At 40.4% G+C, this 26,791-nt stretch overlaps 4 protein-coding genes across 5 annotated transcripts; 3 read left to right on the top strand and 1 right to left on the bottom strand.

Annotated features, from left to right (window-relative positions):
• The first annotated feature begins 1,385 nt into the window (after window positions 1-1,385).
• Window positions 1,386-6,092, top strand: LOC125314383 (telomerase Cajal body protein 1-like). The gene is made up of 14 exons (XM_048276534.1): window positions 1,386-1,666; window positions 1,775-1,837; window positions 1,956-2,011; window positions 2,195-2,275; window positions 2,396-2,469; window positions 2,722-2,804; window positions 3,091-3,197; window positions 3,510-3,652; window positions 3,732-3,779; window positions 4,579-4,631; window positions 4,857-4,941; window positions 5,015-5,081; window positions 5,191-5,301; window positions 5,830-6,092. Exons 1-14 carry the CDS (start codon window positions 1,488-1,490, stop codon window positions 5,952-5,954), a joined length of 1,275 nt encoding a protein of 424 aa, XP_048132491.1. The 5' UTR covers window positions 1,386-1,487; the 3' UTR covers window positions 5,955-6,092.
• Window positions 6,093-6,969: 877 nt separating this feature from the next.
• LOC115731551 (heterogeneous nuclear ribonucleoprotein U-like protein 1) lies at window positions 6,970-11,327 on the top strand. Of its 2 annotated transcripts, none has more exons than XM_030662213.2 (9): window positions 6,970-7,175; window positions 7,943-8,703; window positions 8,790-8,978; window positions 9,068-9,176; window positions 9,281-9,339; window positions 9,416-9,584; window positions 9,690-9,757; window positions 10,062-10,734; window positions 10,940-11,327. In XM_030662213.2, exons 1-9 carry the CDS (start codon window positions 7,043-7,045, stop codon window positions 11,041-11,043), a joined length of 2,265 nt encoding a protein of 754 aa, XP_030518073.1. In that variant the 5' UTR covers window positions 6,970-7,042; the 3' UTR covers window positions 11,044-11,327. The 2 variants fall into 2 exon arrangements, with proteins under 2 accessions (XP_030518073.1, XP_048132251.1); XM_048276294.1 differs by having other exon boundaries at window positions 10,050-10,734.
• Window positions 11,328-14,086: 2,759 nt separating this feature from the next.
• On the top strand, window positions 14,087-14,962 carry LOC115731550. Its single transcript, XM_030662212.2, has one exon. It carries the CDS (start codon window positions 14,188-14,190, stop codon window positions 14,938-14,940), a length of 753 nt encoding a protein of 250 aa, XP_030518072.1. The 5' UTR covers window positions 14,087-14,187; the 3' UTR covers window positions 14,941-14,962.
• Window positions 14,963-22,191: 7,229 nt separating this feature from the next.
• On the bottom strand, window positions 22,192-24,777 carry LOC115731652 (putative disease resistance protein RGA3). Its single transcript, XM_030662326.2, has one exon. The coding sequence runs from the start codon at window positions 24,775-24,777 to the stop codon at window positions 22,192-22,194; it is 2,586 nt and encodes an 861-aa protein (XP_030518186.2).
• Window positions 24,778-26,791: the final 2,014 nt, after the last annotated feature.

Below are 26,791 nucleotides of genomic sequence, written 5' to 3'. Positions count from 1 at the left end.
ACTGGATGACATATTCTTACTAAAATGTTGAGTCTTTCGATGAGAAAGTAGAATAGTTCCCGAGCATGCCTTTCCTAAGAAGGGACAGGATCCATCGGCGATGAGCCGGTTGCCGAAAACTCCGAGTATGCTCCTCGCTGGATTTGTCGTGGTTCACCCTCGCTCGCCCGGGCGAGGGTAGCCCTCACCTGAGTCCGGCAACTTCCACCGGCCTGACAGTGGGCTGGAGGAGGAAAAAGAAAACGAAAAGTAGAAAAGTAGAAAAAAAAAAAGAATTAAAAAGACGAAATTGCCCTTTGGCCAGCCAAGTCAAGCTCTTCTTTGAGACTAATATGGGCACTTTAGGCTTTTATTTGAGATAATAGCCGATTCAGGCTCTTATTTAAAGCAAAATTCATTTCAACCCATTATTTAAGAAATAAGGGCACTGTAGGCTCCTAATTGGAATTTTTCCTTATTTATGTGCATTGTCGGAAGGTCGGGGTGAAATCCCGAGTATCATAATATGCATTTTGTTTCACACATTTGTGCTTAACTATATAGATATCATTACAATTTGATTTTAGTTTCAACACAACTCCTTGTTTTCAAGTGAAGCAACAACTCCTTGCGGTGCTCGCAAATTTATGAATAAGCAAGCAAGTAGCTCCTTCGATTGCGTTTGATTTCAAATGGCAAAACTTGAAGTGCTCCTTTGCTACCCAAAAGAAGTAAGACGTGACTTTTAACATTACCATTTTAGGTTCCAAAGAAAATACCTTAATTCCAACTACGGTTTCATTCGAAATTTCAGACCCTATTTTTTCGTTTGGTCGAAATTTTACACCCTATTTTTTTATTTATTTTAGACCCTACTTTACTTGCATATACTTTTACCTAAACTATGCCAACTATAACACATTTACCTTAATTTTTTTTGTGACATAAAAAATTTCAAACTTTTACTCATGTGACACATTTATCCCAAATTTTTCCTTACGACATCGCAAACCCTAAATTTATACCAATGTGACATATTTACACTAAATTATTTTTTTATGACATCAATAATCCTAAATTTATATCCGTATGACTCATTTACCTCAAAATTTGAGATAAATGTGTTATATGCCTACAAGTTTAGAATTTTTGGTGTCATAACAAAAAGTTTGAGATAAATGTGTCGCATGGGTAAAAATTTGGGGTAAATATGTCATATGAATACAAGTTTAGGGTTTTTTTTGTGTCATAAAGAAAAGTTTGGGACAAATATATTACAATGGACATGGTTTAGGATTTTTGATGGCTTTCTCTCTCATTAACTTTAGAGAAAACTGGCCACATAAAAGCTGCCTTATTACTTGCCCAGTTGCCCTTTCTTTTGGCCCATTGGCGGCCTATACACTTGATGGAAAAATCAGATTTCAACTCGCCGGCGACCCCTCAAGAAATTTCTCGCTGCTCGTGCTCGAAGCTCTCCAGCACGCACTCTTTTCTCTCTCACGAGGATGGTTGAAGAAGAAGAGCAGCGTCAACTGAGCCCGCTCGACGAACCCACAGTGGCCGCCCACCAAGACTACTCATGGCCCGCGATTCGGTTCGATGTCCCTCCTCAAAGAGCCTATCATTTCCACAACCAGTTCAGAACTGACCAGAAGCCGAACAACTTTCTTAAAGGCGTCAAATGGTGCGTAATTTTTCGTTTTCCCTTGATGGATGTTTGGTTGTCCGCATTCTGAGTAGTGGTGTGGCTTTTGGAGCGATGATTGCCTCTTCTTTTTTGGGCTTTCGTTAGGTCACCTGATGGTACTTGCTTTCTCAGTAGTTCAGAGGACAATACACTTCGTGTGTTCACCTTGTAAGTTTGTTTTGGGGCAATGGTGGTTCTTGCTGATTTTTCTGTTCCTGTTTATGTTTATTCGTTCACGAGAAGTGGCGATGTTGGTCGTACTTTAATTGCTGTGTTTCATGATCAGACCAGACTATGGGGTTGACGACAGCGCAAAGGCAAGTTCGTCTGATGTTGATCAAGGTACACGTTCGCAAGGAGTTTGGGGTCATTTAGCATGTGTGTTGTTTCTGTGTATTTACGTAGCTGGAAAAGATGTTAGCTTTAGGACTGCTGAGACTATTTTGCTAGTAATATCTACAACCAAATATTAGCAAATCCAGACATTGGGTGGTCTATGTCTCATGTAGTTCTTTTTGGTTGCAGATTCCTTTACAGCAAATCATGTTGTGACGGAAGGCGAATCGGTTTATGATTTCTGTTGGTACCCATACATGTCCGCTACAGGTTGTCTCTTTAAATTTTACTCTTCTTTTACGTAACATGGTTATATTTTCAGCTATAGTTAATTTTCTTCTGGTAATTAGCTACAGCTAGAATTGAGTATGGAAGTTTTTCATATTTCAGACCCAGTTAGCTGTGTATTCGCGTCAACTTCTCGTGATCTTCCAATTCATGTCTGGGATGCTACTACTGGACAGGTCAGAATTGTTAAGCTTAATTTAGAGGTTTCAAGAACTCTAGGGAGACTTTATGGAAGCCATATAGTTATTTAGGGGTACACTGAAGTTGTGGACCCTGAGCTTACAACACATCTTAGACATGCTTTGTAGCAACTCTGTTGTCTACATACCCCTCATGTTCTCCTTTACAATCTTCTTTGTACAACTTCTGTTTCAATTGTCTCAACAAAAAAGAGAAAATTTTATTGACTCGTACAATTGGCATTGCAGCTACGTTGCACATACAGGGCTTATGATGCTGTGGATGAAATTACAGCTGCATTTTCAATTGCATTTAATCCTGCGGGGAACAAGTAAGGTTAACATTTTGAAGACTCTTAAATTCCCACATGTCAACGGTTCACTCTAATTCCCCTTGAAATCGTACATTACTTTACCTTCTATTGTTGAAAGAAATCAGCATTTGGTGATGTAGGTTATGCTCTTCTATTCGAATTTCCAAATGTCGGTGTTTGGTTACTTAGCGGTTTTTGCGGTTATCAAGAATGATTTAGTTTGTTGGAGCTGTTCTCTATATGCAGGGTTTACAGCATTTTAATTCTATTAAAGTTTCAACCTACATCCTTTGTTCATGTGAAGGATCTTTGCTGGATATAACAAATCCATAAGAGTGTTTGACGTACATCGCCCTGGTAGAGATTTTGAGAAGCACTCAACACTTCAAGGAAACAAAGAAGGTCAAACAGGTGCATTGTTGTGCCTGTCCTGGTTTAGCTGTTTCTTTATATTTGTCTGACAAGTTAAATAAAAGAGGAATTCAAAAATTCCAGTCGAGAAGAATTGAGTATTTCAACTTCAATGGAGTACTTTGGATTGTAAGGCTGACTTTTTCTGTTTATTTTGCCATGGGGCTGATATACGATGCATGTAAAGGGAAATAGCAGATCTCGTGAATGCCCTGGATTTCCAAGTTAATTATATAATGATTCAAGATAATATTGGGATCGCAAGATAAAAGGGAAGAATTTAGCACCTTACTGGCTATTGCTTTTGTGCAGGTATTATATCTGCCATTGCTTTCTCTCCAGCTCATACTGGAATGCTGGCAACTGGTTCCTACAGCCAGACTACTGCAATCTACAGAGAAGATAACATGGAACTCTTGTACATCCTACATGGTCAACAAGGCGGGGTTACCCATGTAAGTGCCAGATGGTTGGATTTCCCTTATGTGATGGTTATTTCTCAAGAAATTATAGGTGATAAGCTTGCAATTCCAGGTGTTATTTTCGAAAGATGGAAACTACTTGTATACTGGAGGACGAAAGGTAGAATACTCTAAACCTTTTCTTTTCCTTTTCTTGAAAATATATAGAATGACTCTCTACCATTCTCCCTCTCTTTCTCTCTCTCTCTCATGCAATGGCATGTGATGGAAGCATTTTATTTGGACATTTCCAGAGTTTTTTTTATCGATTAATTAGATAAAAGTTGGAACAATTACTTCGTGATGATGAGTGATTGAATTCGTTGTTGCCTCTAAGATATGCAAATTTGTTTAATCTGCTACTAATGGTGATAATCATGGAAACATATCCTTTTTTCATGTCTTGGACTTGCTTGAATGACAAGCTAAATGTGGAAAGCTTTCCTCTTAGGTGGCAGGGAATGGCTTTGGTTTGAATTGGGGGTGGCGATTGTGGCGGAAGAGGAAAAGATGAGCGGCTTTTTTTTTTTTTTTTTTTGTTGGGGGGCGGGGGTTGTTTCGGTTGCTAGAGAGAGAGAGTGTTTGTGTGTGTGTGCATGATCCTGCCCTGTTCTTTCCAGACACAGTGACCTACCAAGTAACCAGGCACTCGCTGATTTGGGATGTGTGTTAATTGGTGAAGCCGGATAAGATAGAACATATCTAGTTCTAGTCACTCTCCAAATGAATGCACAAACATTTTATCTCAATTCTGTCTTTTTCCTGTGATCAAACAGAGTCTAAATTCTGAATTTGTGCGAGAACCACTGTAGTGTTTTGGGATGGACTTAACCTTCAGGAATCATGGTAAACATTCTTTATGCGTTGTTTACTTTAGGCATGTCTATCTTTGACAATGTCTCTTCTTAAATTTCTTGTAGGACCCTTTCATTATGTGCTGGGATGTTCGCAAGGCTGTTGATGTCGTCTACAAGTGAGTATTGTTTTCTAATGATAGCAAAGCTCCTCTTTCCATGCAACTGAATAACATATTTTTAATGAAATGTTGGGTCTTAGATAAGAAAGTAGAATATTTCCTGCTAATATGCCTCTCCCAAGGCAGATTTTTTTTTTTTCCCTCAAGTAATCACTTTTGCTGTCATTATTGTTTTTCCGTATCATTGAAGTGACTTTTTTTGTCCCTCAATTGTTTGTATAGGTTGTACCGGTCATCTGAAGATACCAACCAGCGCATATACTTTGATGTTGAACCTCTAGGTCGATATCTTGGTACAGGCGGTCAGGTACCATGCTGCTTTTGCATTTGTAGCGAACTATATCGTCAATAGTCTACTCTTTCTGACTCTTTGCCATCAGGATGGTCTAGTTCATATATATGATCTTCAAACTGGCCAGTGGATTTCAGGCTTTCAGGCTGCATCAGGTCTGATACTTTGTAATTGAAGGGTTTCTTGTCCATTTATGCATATTGTGTTTAGTTGTACTTGATTTGCCTGATGATGAACATTTCCTTGTCTTCCGTGATAATCCAGATACAGTAAATGGCTTCTCTTTTCATCCGTTTCTGCCAATGGCTGCTTCTTCTTCCGGGCACCGAAGATTTGAGGTTCCTGAGGAGGATGATGCAGTATTTCATTTGAGGGGTATCATAGATGTCCACCTTTCCTGTTAAAGCTTTTCACTTTGGCTTATTGATTGATTGCCTTGGTGATTGTGCTAATTCAATCAAAATATTGGGCCCTAGAAGGTCATCCTCCATTTGGTTTTTTCTTGATCTTGTTCTTCCCATTTTTCCCCAAAGTCCCCTGGAAGATCATCCTCCATTGGGTTTTTTCTTCTTCTTGTTCTTCCCTTTTTTCCCCAAAGTCCCACTTGAGGGTCTTCAAAGGCCCAATCTTTGGAATTTTCCTGGGGAAAAGATATCCTTTTGTTTTTCAAGTTCTTCGGCCAGCTAAGATTATGCCATCTTGAAGTTTTTTTTTTGCTAGCTTCAACAGCCAGACTGTTCTGCTTTTCTTCGATGATGTACTTGGATAAAATTTGTTGCATGTTTAATTACACAGATTAGAGTCGATATCTCTTGCCAGCTGTGCATGCGTGCACTCTCCTTTGATCAGCTCAACAATTTACTGTTGCCCTTGGTTTACATTGTATTGTCTTGTCTTTTGCAGGTGATGAGAACTGTCTCTCAATCTGGAGCTTTGCTTTCGATTCCGCACGTAACAGTGTGGATGATGGAGATGGAGGTGCTGATCTTGAGGCCGCGTCCCATGAAAAGGGGCAACCGGATTCTTGAGAATTCTTAAAAAACTTTGTATCAATCTATATCATGTCTTTCACGGATTGGAGATATTGAATGATTGATGCCAGGGGCAAATCCATGATCTGCAGCGATCCGGCAATGTCGAGCTTGTGCGTTTTTGTAACAATTTATGGAGATTTGCGCGTAGGTTTGGGCAGTCGCTCAAAGTGGAGTTTTGAGTTTGTCTCGGCTGGGGTTTGTTTAAGATGTAACTAATGTATGATGAATGATGATGTCCAAATGATAATCTTTTCATGCAAAGGGTACTTTGATAGGATTTAGGCGAAGTATTGTTAAACTTGTCGAAAAGCAGGGACCGGTCCACGGGAAAATGTTGTGGGCATACCGATTCTCTCTTCATTAGGGCAATGTACATGTGTTTGGTCGTTTGATTAACGTGGTTTATCCGACTAATTTTCGTAGATATGCATATTGATGATTATTATTCTCTAATGCGTCACATGACTACAATCGTCAGCATCATGTCTTATCATGTGATGAGTCAAAATGTACAATAGTATCTTCAAGGAGCTCATTGGTGGGTTTTGATGCCTTTAGCGAGTCGGGTTGGGTTGGGTTTAGATAGGTCGAAAATGTATCCGATCTAAATCGACCCGTTTTTTTCATGCAAAATTATTCTCTCGAACCATCATCGACTCGTTTTGGACCTAACCAAAATCGACTCGTTCGGAACAAAAATCTAACTTCAAATGTCAAGGTGAACTAAAGTGCCCTCGAAGCCCATTTACCTGTTCGACCCCAAAAAAACAAAAAAAAAGAGCCCATTTACCCGAAACGCGGATCGTGGAAACTATAGACCCTGCCAAAGCCCAATTAGTTCTTCCATTTACCTTTTCCCCTTAATTAATTAATTAATTAATCAACTATCTTGTAAACTTTTTTGGGCAAAAAAGTAAAAAAAAATTAAAAAAAGCAATATTTTATTGGCTTGTGGGTCCCACTCCGTTTCCGATCCCTTTATATACACGACGACACGTTTCGTTTACGTCCCTCTTCTCTCTCTCTCTCTCTCTCTCTCTCTCTCTCTGCCGGTGCTGGTTCAGCTTCAGAGCCCGGTGGCAATGGCTTCTCTGAAAGGCGAACCTTCCGGAGAAGACGAATTCGAGCAGAACCTCAAGAGGACGAGACGCGGCGACGCCTCGGAGTCGAAGCCCGACCACCGTGTGGCTCTCAACCCCGCCGATTGCAACTTAGGTACCGCCTTTTCCCCTTCGTTTTCCCCTCCTTTTTTTTTCCTTTTCTGTCTCTTCGTACTTTTCGTTGATCGTGCCTGCTTCGTAAGTGTTTCTCTCTTTGATCGTTCGTTCTCTGACTGTTTTGGTGATATACGGAGGAATGATCGTGACACGTTTCTTTCGTTTGGTCCGAGAATTGTGCGTGCGAGGGGTCAGATGGAGTTCTCGATCGATCGTGTGTTGGCTTGGTGTCGTCGATTCTGTCGGTCATGACCGTGATTGCTTATGTTGTGCGTGGTCAGGAAGCAAAGTGCGTGTGTTTGGGTCGGCTGCGCGAAGTTCAATGGAACAGTACTGTCTAGTGACAGTTTGGTTTTTAATTTCGTGTAACAGAGAGATTAAATCCGAAGAAATGTCCATTCTTGTTAAGACTAGTCAAGTGTCTTATGGCATCCATAGTTATGTGAGTCACTGGTGTAATTTTTTTTGAGAGAAAAGATGGATGGTCAATGTGGGAAATATACGTCAATTGCCTCATTTTGTGGCATACGTTCTGAATGTTCTCCTCTAGTATTTTTCTCAGTCGAGGATGGTGTTTGGCACGGTTGTAGAAAAGCATACAATGGAAATATATGAGCCTATGCATGGTGGTACTTTGTGCTCTTACTTCACGTATGTCTTTACCAAAGTATCAACTGTATTGTCATTTGCATATGTCAAAAGGTCTAAACTCTTTCTTGTTTTGCTCACTGAACTGATGGTGCAAACATGTATTCCCTCGTGCAGATTTTAATGTGGAAGGCAATGGGCTTCGAGGATCCGCACTTCATGAGAAAGGGTTTGCTTATTGCTGGTCTGGTGCGCGTGCTAATGCTGGAATAATTGGGGGGAAATACTGTTTTGGCTGCAACGTTGTCTCAACTCAGCCAGTTGAAATGGATGACACTCCCCATGACAAGCAGCATCTTTGTCGTGTTGGTGTCTCGACTGGGGACAAACCAGTGGGAAGCCTTGGAGAAAGCTCCTGCAGCTTTGGATATGGAGGGACTGGAAAGTTTTCAACTGAAAACGACTTTTTGGATTATGGTGAAAAGTTTGGAGTTGGTGACACGATTATCTGTGCTGTTGATCTTGAGAGTAAGCCCCTGGCGTCCATAGGTTTCTCAAAGAATGGTAAGTGGCTGGGAGTTGCAAAGCAGTTTGATGCCAGTGGGATGGGTCTTGGAGTGGATACTGCAGTAAGTAATGTACCGTGGAAATCAGCGCTCTTTCCGCACATACTATTGAAGAATGTTGAAGTAGAGATGCACTTTAGTCTTGAAGATGGATTGGTTCCCGAAGATGGTTTTAAGCCTTGGGCTTGTGCATTTGAGGATCAGAAGGCCATTCTAGGTCCTGCTTTCTCTGATATTAGCTGCTGTGAAATAATGATGATGGTGGGATTGCCAGCTTCTGGAAAAACGACTTGGGCTGAGAAATGGATCAAAGAACACCCTGAGAAGCGATATGTGTTGCTTGGAACCAACCTTGTTTTGGATCAAATGAAGGTTTGATTTTGTTCTCTTGCATTTCTAGCCTCTTCGTGTTGCATTTATGCTCATTTCTATCGCCTCTCTGTTGAATCTTGACACAGGTTCCTGGGCTCAGGCGTAAGGAAAACTACGGTGAAAGGTTCGATCGTCTGATGGACCGAGCAACCGACGTATTTAATATCCTATTGACAAGGGCTGCAAGGACAGCTAGGAATTACATACTTGATCAGACAAATGTCTACAAAAGTGCACGTAAACGCAAACTGAAGCCCTTTGCATCTTTTCGAAAGGTGCGTACCTCGCTGCTTTAATTTTTATGTAAGATTATGCTGTCTAAGTTACTGAATGTGTATCCATGTGATGTGTTTTTCCCCCTCAGATTGCTGTAGTGGTATTTCCAAAACCAGAAGAGCTGAAGTCAAGCTCTCAAAAGAGATTCAGAGAAATGGGAAAGGAGGTACCTGCTGATGCAGTGAATCAAATGTTGGGTATTATACTAGCTTGTTTTATTTCATCCCTTGATCGTTTTCATTTCCTTTTCAATGTATCTTCCCAAGGTCTCCTGGTATTTAAATTTGATTACTTGTGGCAGCCAATTATGCTTTGCCCACCAGTGTCAATATGCGTGGATCAGATGAGTACTTTGATCAGGTGATTCTCCTGGTGTTGATTAGTTATCTTTAACTCTGTTAATTGTTGAGCAACTAATTTTTGGTCTTTTTGCTAGGTCATGTTTGCAGAACTGGACCGATTGGAGTCACAAAGGCATTTGGATGAGATGAAGCAATCTCTTGCCTCTCATTCCAATTTGAATGTGAAGAGTAATTTTTCACCTTATTCTCTTGGAACTGCTGTGGGATCATATCCTTTGCCACGAAAGGAGCACGTCTCATCAGGTTTACGCTTCTCTTTTCCTTTAATTAAGAATATATTGGTTCATATGGAGTACTTTGACATAGTGAACCTTTCTTTGATGATATAATATCTTATTGGTTTTTCAGTGACCGGAGGACACTTGATGGACTCTCATGTAGCTACCCCTCATCCCAGCTACCAAGTCCTCAATCGAGTAAGTATAAGTTTCGTATCTTTTTGGCCTTTCTTTGATGGTAGTGTACTGGCATTAAAAGTTGAGACGTCAAAACCATGCTTTGAATCCGGTTAGTCGACCTAAGCTAAGCACTGTTCAAAATGGGGGGAAATTTTTTGGTATCTCGCTCTGGTCAAATAAGTTCATATGTATTTGCTCAGAAATGCTCCCTCTTTGTTGTTCGTTGCTCGTGTTATGCAAACTATTTGATGAATCTCATATTGAAATTGTTATCTTAATTGTAATAATTGGACACTTGATAATGTGGAAGCTGTGGCCTCAGTTTGATTCGTATCAAGACCATCAGGAGGATAATGTGGCTGGAGCAGCTGCCGCTCCTGGAAGTTTTCAAAGAAGTTTCTACCTTGCCAGTGATTATGGTTATCCTAGTATGTCAAGTGCCATTGCCAATGTTGGTTCAGACTGTTACCCTATCTGTGGAATGGATAACTCCTACAACAGATCAGACATGGTGTCCAACAGCGTGCGCGGTGTTTCCACTGATGGATCGTATCAGGGAAATGGGGTCAACCCTTTCTTACATGGAAGTGAAAGGGCCTCTTCAGGACCATATTTTACTTCTGGTGCTCCTTCTAATGTGCCTGGAGCAGCTGCCGCTCCTGGAAGTTTTCAAAGAAGTTTCTACCCTGCCAGTGATTCTGGTTATCCTAGTATGTTAAGTGCCATTACCAATGTTGGTTCTGATTGTTACCCGATCCGTGGAATGGATAAGTCCTACAGCAGATCAGACATGACGTACAACAGCATGCAAGGTGTTTCCACTGATGCATCGAATCAGGGCAATGGGGTCGAGCCTTTCTTACATGGTGGTGAAAGGGTCTCTTCAGGACCATGTTTTACTTCTCGTGCTCCTTTCAACGTCAGTGGGAATCCCAGAGTTTTAACAGACTCTCTAATAGGATCCGCATTGATGGAGGATTCGCCATGGCCACATGGTAATTAGAACCGATCAACTCGACTCATCATCAATTCGTGCAGTTGGAAGCATAGTTTCCTTTGTTGCATTTTATCCCACGTTTGTGAATGTGAGATGTCACACCCCGATCGTGCACATTTCATGAAATTATTTGCAGGGCTTTCTTAATCTAAGATTGATGCCTCATACAGTTGTACCTAACAGTTTTGTGCATGACACCTCAGGTACACACTATGCTGTTCCAAATCCAGGAACTGTGTACAGGAATTCGTCTGCTGACATGCCGCCTCCGACAGGGCATGCCTCACCCTTCCAGAGGCATTACTGACTGCTTACCGCTTGTATCATCGTTACTGACGCGAGGATCTATGTTGTTGTGGAAGGTTTTAGATCTTGTAAATACAGTATATACGCACTGGGTACTGAAGGCCTTGTGTGGAGCATTATACGTTGAGGAGGTCCATGTAGTTTGTGTCATACTCTCCTCCATGACCTTGTAATTACTTCACTCTTCTTTTGGTGACTTACGTGTTTGACTTCAGGTTGCATTAGGGGAGGCTGCTCTCTCCATTCGACAAGTTAGTAACGAAAATTTCTGTCCCAGTTGGATGATATGGTGCTCTTCAACATGCCTCGAGTTATGTTGTTACCAATTTCTAGACTATTTCTTATGCGGACATGCATGATTGGTAGTCAATGCTTCATCCAGCAATGGATGAGATCGGATAGATCCTTAGGATTATCGTATTAGCGACATCAATTATTTATAGACACCTAAAAAGGAAATTTGTTCTGTGCTTGCGCTGCTCTGCTATAAAAGTTTTATACAATCTAAATAACTCAGAACCAGATTTACTAACGCTGCATAAACCAGTCGGTTTCAGGGCAAATAACCTACTCTTGTCATAGTCGGTTCCTAGTTTTTGAAATAAGGAATCAAATCGGTTCCTTTAGGAATCGATCTGAAATTGCAATGCCTTTGTGCAGTTATGAGTTTTCCATTCTATTATGGATGCAACAAGTACTCCATTGAAAATACCTATATAACGATCAATCGGACTACTTACATACTAATGTTTTGTGGAGTGAAAATGATAGATGTAAAATTCTTTGCTTTAGTCCATATTGAGAAAAATGAGAAGTGCGCATTGGACCATACTCGAAGCACCTTTACATGTCCAAACCCATCCTAAACTGCTCTATATCTTCTTAGAAGTCAAGCTAAAGATTCAGTGGTTGACCCACCATTCAAGAAGAAAATAGAAAAAAAATCCTCCAAAAGAATGATAATTCTAGCAAAACATGCACATGAAAGTTGGAGAGCCAAAAAGCAGGGTATCTTGTGTGGTCTTTACTTTTTCTCTAAGCTTTTTGCTGTTTCATTCACCTTTTTCCAAAAAGGGCCTGGTCCCCTGCATGAATGGTCCATGTTGGTCCATTTAACTAGCTAACTTTCATAGGTAAGTAAAAGCCTATTTACCCCTAAATTGCAAAGTTCACTGTATTTGTAAGTTGCAACAAAAGTTAAGTCTTTGCATTTGCACCCACAATTCGATACATGTTCATCGGAGCTAGGTGAGTGAACGCAGTATATGATCACCGAGTCATGGATAAAGATTTTTGGAAAATAAACTAAAGACTTCTAAACTAAATGACATATAAGCACACGGATCTCATGATATACAAGGTATTCGGATGCATCGAAAGTACCTAAATCGGGTTACTTACCGTGTCAGTTAGCTTATTGTGTCTTCTCTTGACTCATTATCATTTTCTTATTTGCAACCTAGATTTTGCTAAGCGCTTAAGGCCCCCTCCAAAAAAAAAAACCTAGATTTACCGAAACAACTCCTATAAAAATATCCGAAATGCTAGGAACAGGCTTCATTTTTTTTTTTTCCCACATCAACAAGAGGATATAAGGAAGTTCAAATCTAAACATGAAACTGAACATTCCAATATAGATGATGTGCTTGGCCTAACGAAGAGATGCTTTCTTCAATGCACAGCATTAAAACTGTCTTCAATCATAGACGCAAGAGGACGAGAGGAGATATTGCAATGGGGGCACGAGCTGCGAAATTTCAAAGTGGACACGACAACTTCCACAGCGGAGGAAAGCGAAACCTTAAAGACTGAAAATCCCACTCACCCTTTGAATATATCACATGACAAGACCCCCCCCCATGTCACAGAGAAAAAGCAGAGAAAAGTTGTTTTGTTTTTTTGATGCCTTTAAGATTAAACAGAAGTAAAAAGCTAAAAGAACATCAACGGATGGATGGCCTCAAAAAAGTTTGATGGGCATGGTTCTAATAAAGGATGATGGTGGCCAAGAAACCAATCCACCCCTCCACTAGATTTTGTCCATCGTATTCCCTAAAATTTTCCAAGGAAAAAACCCTTTTTTTTACAAAGCATGGAACATGGGCTTGGTTAAAATACATTATTGTTCATATTTTGGTAAAATGAAGTATTGCATAAATGATTCGTACTACAGTAGTGATTCCTCTAAGAGAGTGTTTATATCGACAATACGACTTACAATGTTCCACACACAAGAACAATCCCAGATCAAATCGAGCACAAACGCTTATGATAGGTCCGGACATGATGTCGGAAGTACATTGGGTCTACACGTAAAAAATGCACCCTGTGATCCACGTACTTTTAGGGACGTCCAATTTTAGTCCTTATACTTGTTGGGCATATTATATTTCAACAAAAACTCCGATCTCTTTTGCTTTATAATCCAAATCTTACATATATGTCGAACCGAAATCGCGTATTGATCGGTAATTCCTGCATTTGTAAGTTTGTCCAATGTGATTGAAAGTCATGTTACGGCATTCAAGTCTTTAAAATTAATATACTGTGGAGTTTCTAATCGTACTATAATTAAAAGGTTTCTTCCGATTGTAATTTTCATAAGGTTTATTATAAAGACGTGATTAAAGAAATTAAACTTATATTGAAAAAAATATTACAACTAACCACTTTTATAACTAAACAAAGTACAAGAGCTAAAAGTGGAGCATTCTTAAAAGTACGGAGATCCAAATTTTGCAGCTCTTTTTAGAAACTTGTACACAAAGACCGCCTTATGTTGATTTGCCCGTGCCGGCTCAACATGTTCCGTCGAGGGACTAAAATTGAATTCCCGTGACAATACGAGGACGAGTTTAGTAATTTCGACGAGTATTTCATACAAATAATCAAACGAGCCAAAAATACAAGTCAAAATTCGACCAAAAAAATAATTGAAAGAAATAAACTCAAGGTCAATCTTGGTAATTTCACATCTCTCTATCTTTATCTCGGTCTCTGAATTCATGCCTTTGCGTCCTCGAAGAACCCCGAACGGCTTCCCCAAAAATCCCTGCAAAAACCACCTACGACTCCTCTCTCTCTCTCTCTCTCTTCCGCGACTTCACCTTTCTCGAATGCCCCTTCTCTCTTCTTCGCCGAATTCATGGACGGCAACGAAAACCCGCCGCCGCCGCCGCCGTCTCTGCTGCACGCCATCGCGAGCTTCTCCGTCGCCGCCCTCGCCCACCTCTCGTCTCTCTCCGCCCACCCTCTCTTCTCGACCGCCTTCGCCTTCTACGCCCTCGTCCTCCTCTACTTCCCGCGCATTTTCATCCGGGTCCTCCTTTCCCCCGTCCTCGCCATCACCGCCGTCTCCCTGCTCGCCCTCCTCCGCCTCGGCGCCGCCCAACGAGCCCGGGAGCGGGACGACTCTTCCTCCGCCGCCGCGGCCCCCGCCGAAGGAAGCAGGGTCGCAGCCGGCGGGGAGAGCGGGCGGGATTCTTCTCGCGCCGATGGCGGCCAATCATCTGAAGTGGGTTTCCCTCCGAGCACGCGCTACGAGTGCCGCTTCGTGGAATGGGACGTGAAGGCGCCTCTGGAAGTGATCTACGAAGAGTACGAGGGCGAAGGAGACGAGGAAGAAGACGACGACAGTGGCTTCAGCCTTGGGGGACTCGAGAGGTACCCGTCGCTGTCGATGTGCTATCCGGATTCAGACTCGGAATCGTCCTCGCCGGGCGGCGATTTCGGGTTCAACTTCGGCTCGGACTCGCCGGAGGAAGGCGCCTTCCGGTGGGACACGGAGGACGGAGGGGAGGGGTTGATCGAGATCGCGCTGAATTTGCTCGGCGGCGAGGAAGACAATCTGATCGAGATCGACATTTCGCCGGCGAGAAAGTACGGAAGCGAAGGTTAGATTAGACTCGGCGAATGCGAAATCTGTGAAGAAGAGAAATCGGGTCTGTACACATCGATTGTTCATTCCCACCTTCTCCTCCGAGATCCGGAGGCCTGAAATTCATCTTACGTGGAATTAATTGCTATCATATTCATTTTTTTTTGGAGTGGATAACTTTTTTTATTAGGGAAAGTACTAAAAAAAAATCGTAAATCATGTCCACCGTTATCTTAATAATACATTCTTTTTGTGCTAATCCAAATCTCTAAACTTGTACCGGCATGACCTATTGACCCAAATCTTAAATTTTGCTCGCTCGACCAGTGCCTAAAATTGGAAATTGTACCGATGTGATAAAAAAAACTTTGGTATCATGGTCGCGGTGGATGTTACGGATTTTCGGTGACACAAAAAGTGTTGGTGTCGGAGTTTACATGGTTTAGGAGTTTCTATGATAAAAAAAAGAAAGAAAGTTAAGCATTTGTATTCTAATGGGTGTAGTTTAAAGGTTTTGAAGTTATTAAGTATTTTTAGGGATAATGACATAAATTATCCCTAAACTTTGATTTAATGTGTAATGCGTAGTCCATAAATATTTAATTTGATCAATATGATCCGTAAACTTCAGCTCAATATGTAATGTGATTCATGATCTTTTAATCTGACCAATATAGTCTTTTTTTTTGTTGAATTGACCAATATGATCCTTGAACTTTCGAAATATGTTTAGCTTAATCCCTAAACTATATAAAGATGTTCAATGCAGTCCTTTTATTAACTCAAATTCAGGAACGGCTTTGAACATTTTCTTATTGTTTTGGAGTTAAGCTGAACAAATTGAAAATTCAGGGCTCATGTTACACATTGGACTAGAGTTCAGCGACTATTTTAGTTATATTAAAGTTCAAGAATCACATTACACATCGAACCAAAGTTTAGAGACTACTGATGTCAATTTTTCCCCGTCTTTTTTTATTTATGCGCTGAGCTACTTCACGGGGAGCATGGCGAAAATATGAAGGGGCAGAAAGGACTTTTGACATACCAGTGGATAAAGACGACGATATCGAGCCGCCGCCCCATGAAGACTCGGTTCGATTTGCCCCCGGACCAAGCCCGTCACGAATGGCCGGCATGGGGAGACAATGGGGGACTTGCGGTGTGGGGGGGGGGGGGGGGGGGCACTTCGTGTAAAGTTAGCCGGTTCTTTTGTATTTTAACTGTGTTATTCGATTATTGCTTCTTGTGTTATTTTCCACTAATTTTACTAACTAGCTTCTTTTCTTTTTATAACTATTTAAACCATAGGTTATTGATTTTTAAAGCTTAAAAGGATTCGACGGTAAATAATACCCCCTTTTTTCTAGTTTCTATACTTTAGATAAATAATTTCCGAGGGGACAAATTATGTAGCTTTTTATTTATTTATTTATTTTGTACGGGGCGAGTTCGATTTCTATTTATAATTGCAGATGCCTTAATTTTAAAGCACGAAGTTTGCGCATCATCCACAGCAATGCAAGGAAAACATGTCATGTTGTGAAGAGAAGATTGGTATGAAAGGAGACGGGACATGCCGAAGGAAAAAAGGGGACAAGAACCAGAAAAAATGCTCCATTTCTTTTTTGTCGGAAAAAAATTGTGTAGATTTTTATTTTTTTATTTCTTTTTTCCATAATATTTTTTTTTTCCAGAAGCATAACAACGTATATTTAACTCCGGGGATTTAAAATCATTTTGGCCTACAACATTCGGTTCGAGATTGAGATCGAGATCGAGAGAGAGAGGGGGGGAGAGATTTTTGAATACAGATGAACTAAAACGATAAGTACGAGAACTCATAGACAACTTATGAATTTAGTATGCTTGAAAAATGATAAATTTGACCCTTATTTATGGGGAATTCTCACCTCAAAAGGAAAATGAAATGATTCTTACTTTCTTGGCATACGGGAAATGAGGTGAAGGGCACCCAAATGGATGGAGCACATCAATGCCTATCGAAAGGAGCCAGGGCCATGCATTTAGCATGGTCCAGAGTAGTTTGAAATTCTAGGCTTGATGAGGTCAATGAGCTTGCAGCTCTTTTGCTGCCTGTGGTCGAAGTACTTATGCTGAAGTTGTTTGAAATTCTAGGCGTTCTGCTTCCAATTTTTTTTTTTTTTCAGAGTGGGAATACGTTCTTTGAAGTTCGATAAACTCTCAAAACTATCAGTTCAATCCATTTGACCGGCCATCGCTAACATGGCAAATGTTAAACAATATTTTAATATTTTTTTAAAAAAATTTAATTGTCATTTTCTTTTACTAATTTTTTCTGCCTGTGTTTTTTCTCTTGTTTTTAAGGGTTTGCGCCGGTGACCTTCACCGACCCCGGGGTGAGGGCTTGCGACCCTTGCCCGGATCCGGGCCACGGCCGTGAGCCCTCACCGTAGCTAGATGAGGCCCACGAAACCTCGCCTAGGGGCCGGCGGAGGTCGTCGGCCCCGTGGCGACCCAAACCCTAAATATTACAAAAAAATTATTAGAAATAATTAAAATTTTTGAAAATATTTAGATATTACTAAAAATTTGCCTCGTCTGCGCTTGCCGGCCAAATGAACTGAATTGGCACATTTGTAAAAATTTTAGAACTCAATTGACAAAAGAAAAAGTTTAGGATTAAATTGACACAATTGCAATAGGTTTAGAAATTTTTTTGTAATTTTCCTCATTGTCGCCCTTGCCAGATTTGAGCAAGGGCTGCAAGCCCTTGCCGCCTCTTACTAAAAAAAAAAAAAATGTAAGGGCCGGCAAGTTGTAACTAGAGAACTCGTGTTTTTAATTTGTAAGGGCCGTCCTACGTAGGACGGCCAATTTCGATATTAGCGGTTTCTTGCCAAAATTGACTAAATGGATTTATTTGGCAAGATTTGAAAAGGCGTAGGACTCAATTCGCAAAATTGAAAGATTTTAGGACTAAACTGACGCAATTCGAATAGATTTTAGACTTTTTTTGGGTGAATAAAAATGAGTAGGCATTTTTAATGAATCGTGTTTTGAAAAAGCGTGCGTTATACGCTAAATGCATGCCACTAGCTCCTTTCGATAGGCATTGATGTGGAACGTCAAAAGCAACTAGAGGACTCGTTGACTGTTAAATACGCATACTTTATTAGTCTTGACATGTTTCTTACTGCAACATAGCGCAGACCCCGCCTTTGAAATTCACATCTCTGTTTAGAATCCATCTAAGTCTATCACCATATTATATAACAAAAAAAACTCGTACAGATAAATAAAATGTTCCGTAAAGCCTGTTTTAGCCATATAGAATAATGGAAACAGTCAAAAGGGGAATAAATTTTTCTTTCTTTCCCGATTTTTTTTTTATTCCGAGGATCCACAGAGACCTGCCGACCTGCTGGCTTCGCCGGCGTCCAGCTACGTCAATACCTCGAGGAGAGCTAGCACGGCTGCCCATCAGCCATGGCCCTCTACTTAAGTCACGAAACTGAGCAAGGAGAGTTCTTTCCCGATGTTTATTTACTTGAAATATAAAGAAACCCTGGAATGAAACCCCTCTTGTTACCCCATTTTCATCAAAACCAAGGAGTAGTAGGTGCAATATGGAGACTTCAATTGAGTAGCCATCTGATAATTTCCCTCGATTCTTGCTCTTCTAATTTCGAAGTAAATGATGGCAATTAGCAGTTGGGAATTAATTGGATCTGGCAAACAAAGTCATCTGTCATTTACCATTTCAGGCGTGGTAATCAGGTTTGATTTTCTTCATTCTCCCTTCCCATTCCTCACTGTCCTCGTGGTCGAATCAATTGGTTACCCAAGATGGATAAGGCTTTGCCCTTTTCATCCAATGAACAAATCACCCCCATAAGCTAATCATGAACATTATCCTGGTGTTCTCTATAAGGTGCAGAATCACATCACTCTTCTATCAAGATACAGTAAATGGACTACAAATCATTACCCATTTGAAAACAAATTGAACATGGATGCCAGGAGCTGTGCTAAATTTAGTGGTGTTGATGATGCTGGTGGCCACCAAGGTGAAATCAGCAAAGTCGATCTTTTGTAAGATCCATAGCCGGACGGCTTTGTGTTGTGTTCCCTCACCCAAGTGCCTGCTGTCTCGCGTGCTACAAAAATTGTGTGGGTGCATTGGAGGACGAGACACCCGCAAGCCAATGCAACCTCGATTGCATGGTGTCCAAACGTACTGACCCGTATCCTGGTACGAAAATAAAACCTTCTCCTTTTAAATAGAGGAGATAATCTGTTTTTTCTGCATTCATCACTTGTGGTAGGCTAAAACCTTCAAATCTTGTTTGATCATATCTTTAGAGAACATATGTTAGTGACTTATCCTATTTAAAGTCTTTTTGTTTGGCCGGCTTTTCAAACTTTTTGGCCCTAGGAATAATTAGGGGTGAGCATGGTTCTAGGTAAAATTGGGAATCGGAGCGGTTCGGTTCCTGATTTTGATGATCTAGGGGACGGTTCCTGGTTCCACTTTTTAAGGAATCATGGGTTTCCGGTGGAACTGAACCGGAACCGAGAATCGAAACCGAAACCGGAAAGCAGAAACGAACTTCTATAATAGAAACGGACAACAAGAAGCAAGCAGAAGCAGGCAAGAGACGTAAAGGGCGAGGACGAAGCACAATGTTCGCGTTAGTCCCTCGGAGTGTTGTCTCTTCGCGAGTGTAGAGGTACACGAGATACAGAGCTCCAATGAGCCTTAGAGTTTCGTCCTAGATGACTTATTGACGGCCCAAGATGAAATGTTGTTGTTGGGCTTCAAATGTTAGACCAAACTGCCCACAGGTCAAGCTTCATGTTCATCTCATTCATCATGGCAGCAAAGTAAATTTGTATTTGCATAAGACTTACACCATACAGGACTTGTCATATTGATCTTGCATTATGGTCTTTTGTTGGGGTCACTACTTATTGGGGGTGATGTTTTTCTAAGTTGTTCAGTGGTTGTTAAAATCTTATGATTTCACAATCCTTGTAGCTCATAATTCGATCATCGTCAAGATACAATAACTTCTTGTTACCCATTGAATTTTACAATTTCGATAGAAAAAAGATCGGTGTTACTCAGTCTGAAAGGTGTTCCAAGGAGGACAATTATTCAAGGGGGTGGGCAGCGGCTGCCCCAGATTTCGTGTCTTATGAGATCCGTCGACATTGGCTTAAATTTTCAAAATTCATTCATGTTGTGCATACTACTGCTGTCTTTTCACTTTTGAGTGTCGATTTAGTTTATGTTGGAGTCATCTACGGATTAATCATAAGCTCGCTTCGCCATCTTGAATAGCAAATCCTCAGTTTCTTTTTGACATGGTTTCTGCCAACTTCTTCCGATCCTTGGTTTTTCGCTCGTTAGACGTATCTTGTCTGTGACTAGTATGGTTTTTCTACCAAGTTCCCACACGCTGCTCGTCTCTCATCTATGCCTAGCATTGTTGATTCGTCCTCTTTAGCAAGACGTAAGCCCCCAAGAGATTTGAGAGCAAGAGGAACTCCACAGTGTCATCAGAGAAGCGACTCCGTGACTGCCGGGTGCCGCAACCAGGCGACTTCCCTTCCCGCCTTCCATGAACAAATCTCCCGCCTCATTCCACGTGTCGTGAGTTCGACCGTTGTTCTATACGTCGTCTAGCATGAGAGAAAATTTCTCACCCACCACCAAGTACTGCAATTGTTCAATGTCCAATTTGGGCAGTTCTGGGAACTCCAGTGTAGTCAAGAAATCGACTGAGGAGGCGCTGAATTATGACGAAGCATAGCTTACACAACCAAGAGTTCAAACAAACGTAATTGGGAGACTAAAACTAATAAAGAGCAGATAAAAAAAAAACTTTATTGTTCATGCAATTAGCCTTCGTGCATTCATACTCAAAAGAAAAACCTAATCTTCCTATGTATCAGAAACTATTTAAATGGAAAAATACCGAGTAACTCCCATCTTACCGAAAGTAATATACGACAATGAAGAGTGATTTCATTAATTGTCCATGAATGAAAGAAAAACACCGCTCCGAGGATATTCAGACACAGATAATACTACGGTTGTTCTCATACAATACGAATAATGTCTTTTCTCCATAGTAAAATTTGCAATACAAACACAGATAAATAATAAAGAAGCACACTTGTTCAAGGAGCGAAAGAAACAGGTACAATATCAACGGCCATTCTTTTCGTCTCTCCAAGTGAAAGAGATTGAGAAAGTGGAAGCTGAGTGCACGTCCAAATGTTTGCGGAGACCCAAATGGCGTGGCGAATAGATTTTGCGAGTTCATCTACGCTCGAAAGGGGAAAAAGAAGAAAAAATGAGCTTAGAGTATCAATATTCAATAACACAATATTCTAGTATTGATAGCAGTGTCATGCGAACTAGTCATTCTTCGATTTCCAATTACAAAAATATTTTCCAGCCGTAAGCATAATTAGAGACAGTCATAAGAAGTCGAACCACATCACCACTCGTATGCATTAGACAGGTGCTACTAAATTCATTAATACGTTAATTGAAGACAAGTTGATATCACTTTAATAAGATCGAAAAAACTAATTTTTTCTCAAGTGGGAAAGTTAATTTAAAAGTGAAAAGATTTCTCTATGTGTTAACTTTTCGTGCATGTCAATCAAGTTATAATAGACATTGATTCACCTACAATTGGTATTAAGCCAAGTGCCTTGCTAACAAAGACCATACAAGAGCCTTCGGAATACATTATTTGGAGTAGCAATCACTCTCGTGCTATGCACGTTTTATTGTCCGAGTTAAATGTCTTAGATAATAACACGAACTGAGTGTGTAGGTTTAAGTATAATTACAATGTTAAATGCAACTTTTAAGTTTGTTTGGTCGAGTCAACTTCTAATTTACTGATCAAATTTGAAATGGATTATTTACTGTACTGAGTAAATTTTTTTTATGCAATTTTCTCTTCACATTTCAATGTTTTGATTAAATAGTAACTCCCCTGAAGATTTACTGCTAATTTTCTTTGAGTATATGACATTACTTTTTATAAATTTGATTTGGATTAATTATATGTAAGAGAATGATTTGATATTGAATTCCTTTTGCAATGTAATGACCTATTGTTGATTGTATTTTAGTCTTCATATCAGTTTTTATTTTTCTAAGCAATGCTTTAATTAAATTTTAATTCGATTGACGAATTAGGTCAATCTTAATGTAGGGGGATGTTACATGTAAGAACAAAGAAGAGATAGATAGAATCGTACCTAATCCTCCGTCGATTGTACTTTCATACCATCAATTTCGATTTGAGGAATGTGAGCGATTTTGGGCCAATCCGCGCCAATTGTTGGTCGACATCTCTTGCTCAGTTCACCACAATCTTCGACGTCTAATTTTTTTAAGGTAGTGAGGGACTGAATTTCTTGCGGCATAGACGATAAATTGGGACATCGAATCAATCTAATAAATTTCATACATGTATGATTGGGCAGCCATTCCGGTAAAGCCGTGAAGCTCAAGCAGTCAGCGACACAAAAGGACCCCAAAGTTTGAGCAGATTCATTAAGACATTGGAGCAGCTCCATCACCTGATCGGATTTTGATATTTTCAATGCACGAAGTTTCGCAGGAAAGTTGGACTTGTTCTCCTTGGTCAACAAGAGCTTGGAATTATGAATTGCTAAGTTCTCTAGGGCTGTTAATCCCACAAAAGGTAAAAACATTGGTCTCCCACAATCTGAAATTTTCAAGTGTCGGAGGCCAGTTAATCGGCAAGCACCTTCAAACAAAACTTTCAGATTTTGGCATTCGTCGAGTCCCAAAACTTGCAGATTTTCCAGATATTGTATTCCACTTTCTTGCAGACTCTTCTGCTTTGTTGTTATGGATAGAAATCTGAGGCTGATGAGCCTCTTCATATTTTTGGGTAAATTGTTTAGCTCTGAGCAACCATCGAGGCGTAAGTGTTGCAAACTCTGCAGCTCACAAATGGTGTCTGGAAGCTTCTTCAATCGCTTGTTATCATTGAGAAATAACGTCCTTAAGTGCTTCAAGTTGCATATGGAACTTGGCAGCTCCTCAAAACTGCCAGTCCCCAAATCTAGATACCGTAAGTAGTTGCACTTGGAGATGCACGCTCTAACAAACTCTCCAGTAATAACTCCATCATCAACGTCATAGGGAAATATAATTGCACGCAGCTTCTTTGAAGTGGGCTTTCTTACAAAAGGTGGGACTCCATCGAAATTAGAGATTCCCTCTAGCCCACTGCTAAAGAATGAAACGCACCGAACTCCCTCTGAAATCTCTGATGTATCTAAGCCAACACTAGAGCAATCATTTTGTGCCACAATTGTTGCAAGAGAATAGATCAGATCGTGCACTTTAAAAGATATCATCAAGCCGAACTCGTCAACTTGTTGGATCAAAGATCTCTTCCACAACTCGTTGACATAATCAACACCAACGTCTTCATATGCTAGTTCTTCCCCTGTCCAGCTAATGAATCCTAAAGCTATCCATAACCAAGCTATCACAGGGCCATGGATTTCATGTCCTTTGTCAAAAAGAGATAATGTGGCAAAACAGCGTTTTAGGTGGGACGGCAAATGATCATAGCTAAGTTTAAGAACCGACAGAATGTCCTTTTTTTCTTCCACTAACTTCCATGTCTCGCTATCTCTTATATGGGCCCAGTACCGTACTTCATGCTTTGTGTAAAGTAGGCTCCCCAAAGTTTTTACGAGGAGAGGGACTCCTTGACATTTTTTCACAATGTCATTTCCAATCTCAAGGAGATCAGGACGTGGCTGCTTTTCCCTTTGATCGAAAGCCCATTTTTTGAACAAGGCCATGGAGTCTTCATCAGAAAGACCTTTAAGATTATGACCTGGATGGGTACCCATCATAGAAGCAACTCCTGAACTGCGCGTGGTCACAACAATCTTGCTTCCACTAGCTCCTTCGGCTAGCAAAGTTTTCAATTCTTCCCATCTACAGCGGTCGTTGCTCCATACGTCATCCAGGACCAGTAGAAATTTCTTCTCTTTGACGGTGTCTCGCAGACAGGTTTGCAATTGCTGAATATCCAAATTACTCAAGGTTTGACCAGTTGCATCTTTGATGATTCCTTCTATGGTTTTCTTTAAATCAAAGTCCTCGGGAACACACACCCATAGTCGAGACTTGAATTGCTCTTTCACGATCTCGTCATTGTAAACTAATTTAGCTAGGGTCGTCTTGCCCAAACCTCCAATTCCATAAATGGGAATCACCGAGAGGGTTTTTTCATTTGGCCGCATCAATATCTCAATTAGCTTTTGTTTATCTACGTGTCTTCCGACCACATCTAAGTTGTTTATGAAATCGTAAGTCATCTCTCGCGACTGCGTATTCACCACACCATTGTCAACACTCCGCACAGTAAGATCAAATTGATTCTTCTCGACGGAAATTTTAGATAATGTCTCCCTAATCTCCTTGATCTTATGATTGATGCTTGCACGGAGTACTAGTGGATTAGAGGTGGAAAAGAAGCGGTGTACCTTCTCTTTGATGCCCCCGTACGGTCTAATTACCCGCTTCCGTAAGGCTTCACACTCGAGTTCATCGAGCACATCCTCCGCATCGTACAGCACGTCTTGAAGCCGACGTAGCCACAGTTCCAGGCGGTGGTTCTTCACTTGTCGCTCCTCAGCATCTAACAGCACGGCCGTAATGGCAGCCAACGTATTTCTAAGCTCGTGGATCTGATCTTCGACGCGGTAGATTGCGACGGCTTCTTGGAACGCCAGGGATGCTATCTTCCCTAGCACACCCTGTGCGATGCCGGAAAGGAGTGATTCCGCCATGCTAAGTGATGGGGAAATTGATTCAGGCCATTTGGTTTGAGACGAAGAGGAACACACAACGTCGTCCTTTCGTGGGTTGGGTGATATGATGATGACTTCCCTACGAGTCGCCGGCAGGAATGAAGAGCCAACGCGCTTTCCTTACGAGTGGCCTCCGGTCAGCAGCAAGACGCTTTCCACCTTATCTTCATCCTACTTTCCTATGACCAATAAGAAATCGAGATTACTTCAAGAATCGAAGTGTCTTTTCTTTCCTTGTGCATATAATTTGCCAAAAAAATTATTATGTCTCGCTTGGAATAAATAGTGATGAAAAATAGCGTTGATAATACTTGATTTTTTTTTCGACCAAAAAAAAAATGAACTATAGCCTTTATTCCCCCCGCACCCCCCACAAAAGAAGAAGAAGAAGAACTACAGTCTATGCCAATGTACCCTCGTGGATGATGAAATATCTTTATTAATTCAATTTTGTAAGCAATCTAAAGGCCTTTTTCAATTAGAAAGATGTTTGCTAAATCGCTGAATTTTCGTTCAATAAATGCATTCCCAGTTTATAAATGGTTCTAACCTGTTAATTCATATTAAAATACATTGATGCCACACCAATAATTTTTGGCCTAAATTGTCTAGATGCACTCAATTGATATTAATGTTAAAATGTTAAGGATTAAATTGATCTAATTGGAAGGTTTAGAATTGAATCGGTAAAAATGCAATAGATTTATCACTTTTTTGGTACTTTTCCTGATTGGGATGTCACCCATGAATGAAGATGCTGAAAATTGGAAACAGAGCGAGGGATAGAGGTTAACCGAAGGATTCAAAAGTTCATCTTTTCACGCTCATGACCATGGATGTTAGTTTTGGATCAAATTGTAAAATTTCCTTGAATCGAGGTGATTTTGCATACTAGGACAGTATTTCACATGATACTTGCACCAAAAAGATTGTCATGCAGAAAAGTAAGGTTTTTCATGAGCAAATAAATGATTTGCGGCGCATCTAGTTCACTTAGGCTTCATTATTTATTGCTATATTTGCTTTGTGACTTAAAGTAAAGTATAAAAACTTTCATTTTTGCATATTTGCGCAGATATTGCACTGTCTATAGACTAAACATATGTCTAGAAGTGCGTTAGAGAAACTTAGGTTTACTTCCATAAAAACGCCGTACAGAAATAGCGGGAGAATGACCCACTTGTTATTAAATTTATTGTGAGTGCCAATTTAATCCTAAACTTTTCAATTTTATCAATTTAGTCCTAAACCTTTATGTAAAATTTTCATATAATCATTCTGCCCAATTTTCACCACAAAATCGCTAACATAATAGTACAGTTACCGCCGGTCATATTACGTAGCCCACTGTTCGATGCAAATTGGCTAGAAGGACTACATCGGAGTTTTGCACAAAATTTTGTAACTCAATTGGTAAAACTGAAAAGTTTAGGACTGAATTAATATCAGTACAATATGTTTAGGATTTATTGAACAATTTCCCCTACAAATAGATTTTCCTTTCTCTTATGTTTAGCTCATTTTATATAGGCATTGTAACCTTACTCTTTCTACTTCCAACTACATTATTAACCAAGCCTAATGATCCATCAGATTACTTTTCTTGGAACAGTCCAAATAACTAATCAATTGGATCCGTATGATGCGGAGCGATCGGAAATGGCACAATCATCGGATGGAGCCCGCCGACGCACATGGCAACACTTCTGAAGTATAATTTGTGCTCAAGAAGTGCTTCTGGAGCAGAAACCTTTTTGATTATGCAACTTCATTTTTCTACTTGTAGAGTTTTTTTTTCCCTTAGAAATAGTTTTGGAAGCACTTGAAGAAGTAAAAAAAAAATTACTTCTGTTCAAAAATAGAAAAATCAACTTCTGCTCAAAAGCAAAAGTAGAAAAATCAATTTGTGGTCAGAAGTTGATTTCTAAAGCAGAAGTGTAGCCATGCACGCCTTAAGTTAATTTCTATGTCATTATGATATACATAACATCCC

This window comes from Rhodamnia argentea, chromosome 3 (genome assembly GCF_020921035.1).
Source record: "Rhodamnia argentea isolate NSW1041297 chromosome 3, ASM2092103v1, whole genome shotgun sequence".
Taxonomy (NCBI): Eukaryota; Viridiplantae; Streptophyta; class Magnoliopsida; order Myrtales; family Myrtaceae; genus Rhodamnia; species Rhodamnia argentea.
Note: the sequence above shows the minus strand (reverse complement) of the source record. Positions and strands in the feature narration are given on the sequence as shown.

Bases quoted from the DNA above. Each gene is read 5' to 3' on its own strand.
- LOC125314383 (XM_048276534.1), top strand. From the start codon at position 1,488: ATGGTTGAAGAAGAAGAGCAGCGTCAACTGAGCCCGCTCGACGAACCC. The intron at 2,012-2,194 runs GTACACGTTCGC...TTTTGGTTGCAG, and splicing joins TTCGTCTGATGTTGATCAAG to ATTCCTTTACAGCAAATCAT. The intron at 4,632-4,856 runs GTGAGTATTGTT...TTGTTTGTATAG, and splicing joins GCTGTTGATGTCGTCTACAA to GTTGTACCGGTCATCTGAAG.
- LOC115731551 (XM_048276294.1), top strand. From the start codon at position 7,043: ATGGCTTCTCTGAAAGGCGAACCTTCCGGAGAAGACGAATTCGAGCAG. The intron at 7,176-7,942 runs GTACCGCCTTTT...TCCCTCGTGCAG, and splicing joins CCCCGCCGATTGCAACTTAG to ATTTTAATGTGGAAGGCAAT. The intron at 9,340-9,415 runs GTGATTCTCCTG...TCTTTTTGCTAG, and splicing joins CAGATGAGTACTTTGATCAG to GTCATGTTTGCAGAACTGGA.
- LOC115731550 (XM_030662212.2), top strand. From the start codon at position 14,188: ATGGACGGCAACGAAAACCCGCCGCCGCCGCCGCCGTCTCTGCTGCAC.
- LOC115731652 (XM_030662326.2), bottom strand. From the start codon at position 24,777: ATGGCGGAATCACTCCTTTCCGGCATCGCACAGGGTGTGCTAGGGAAG.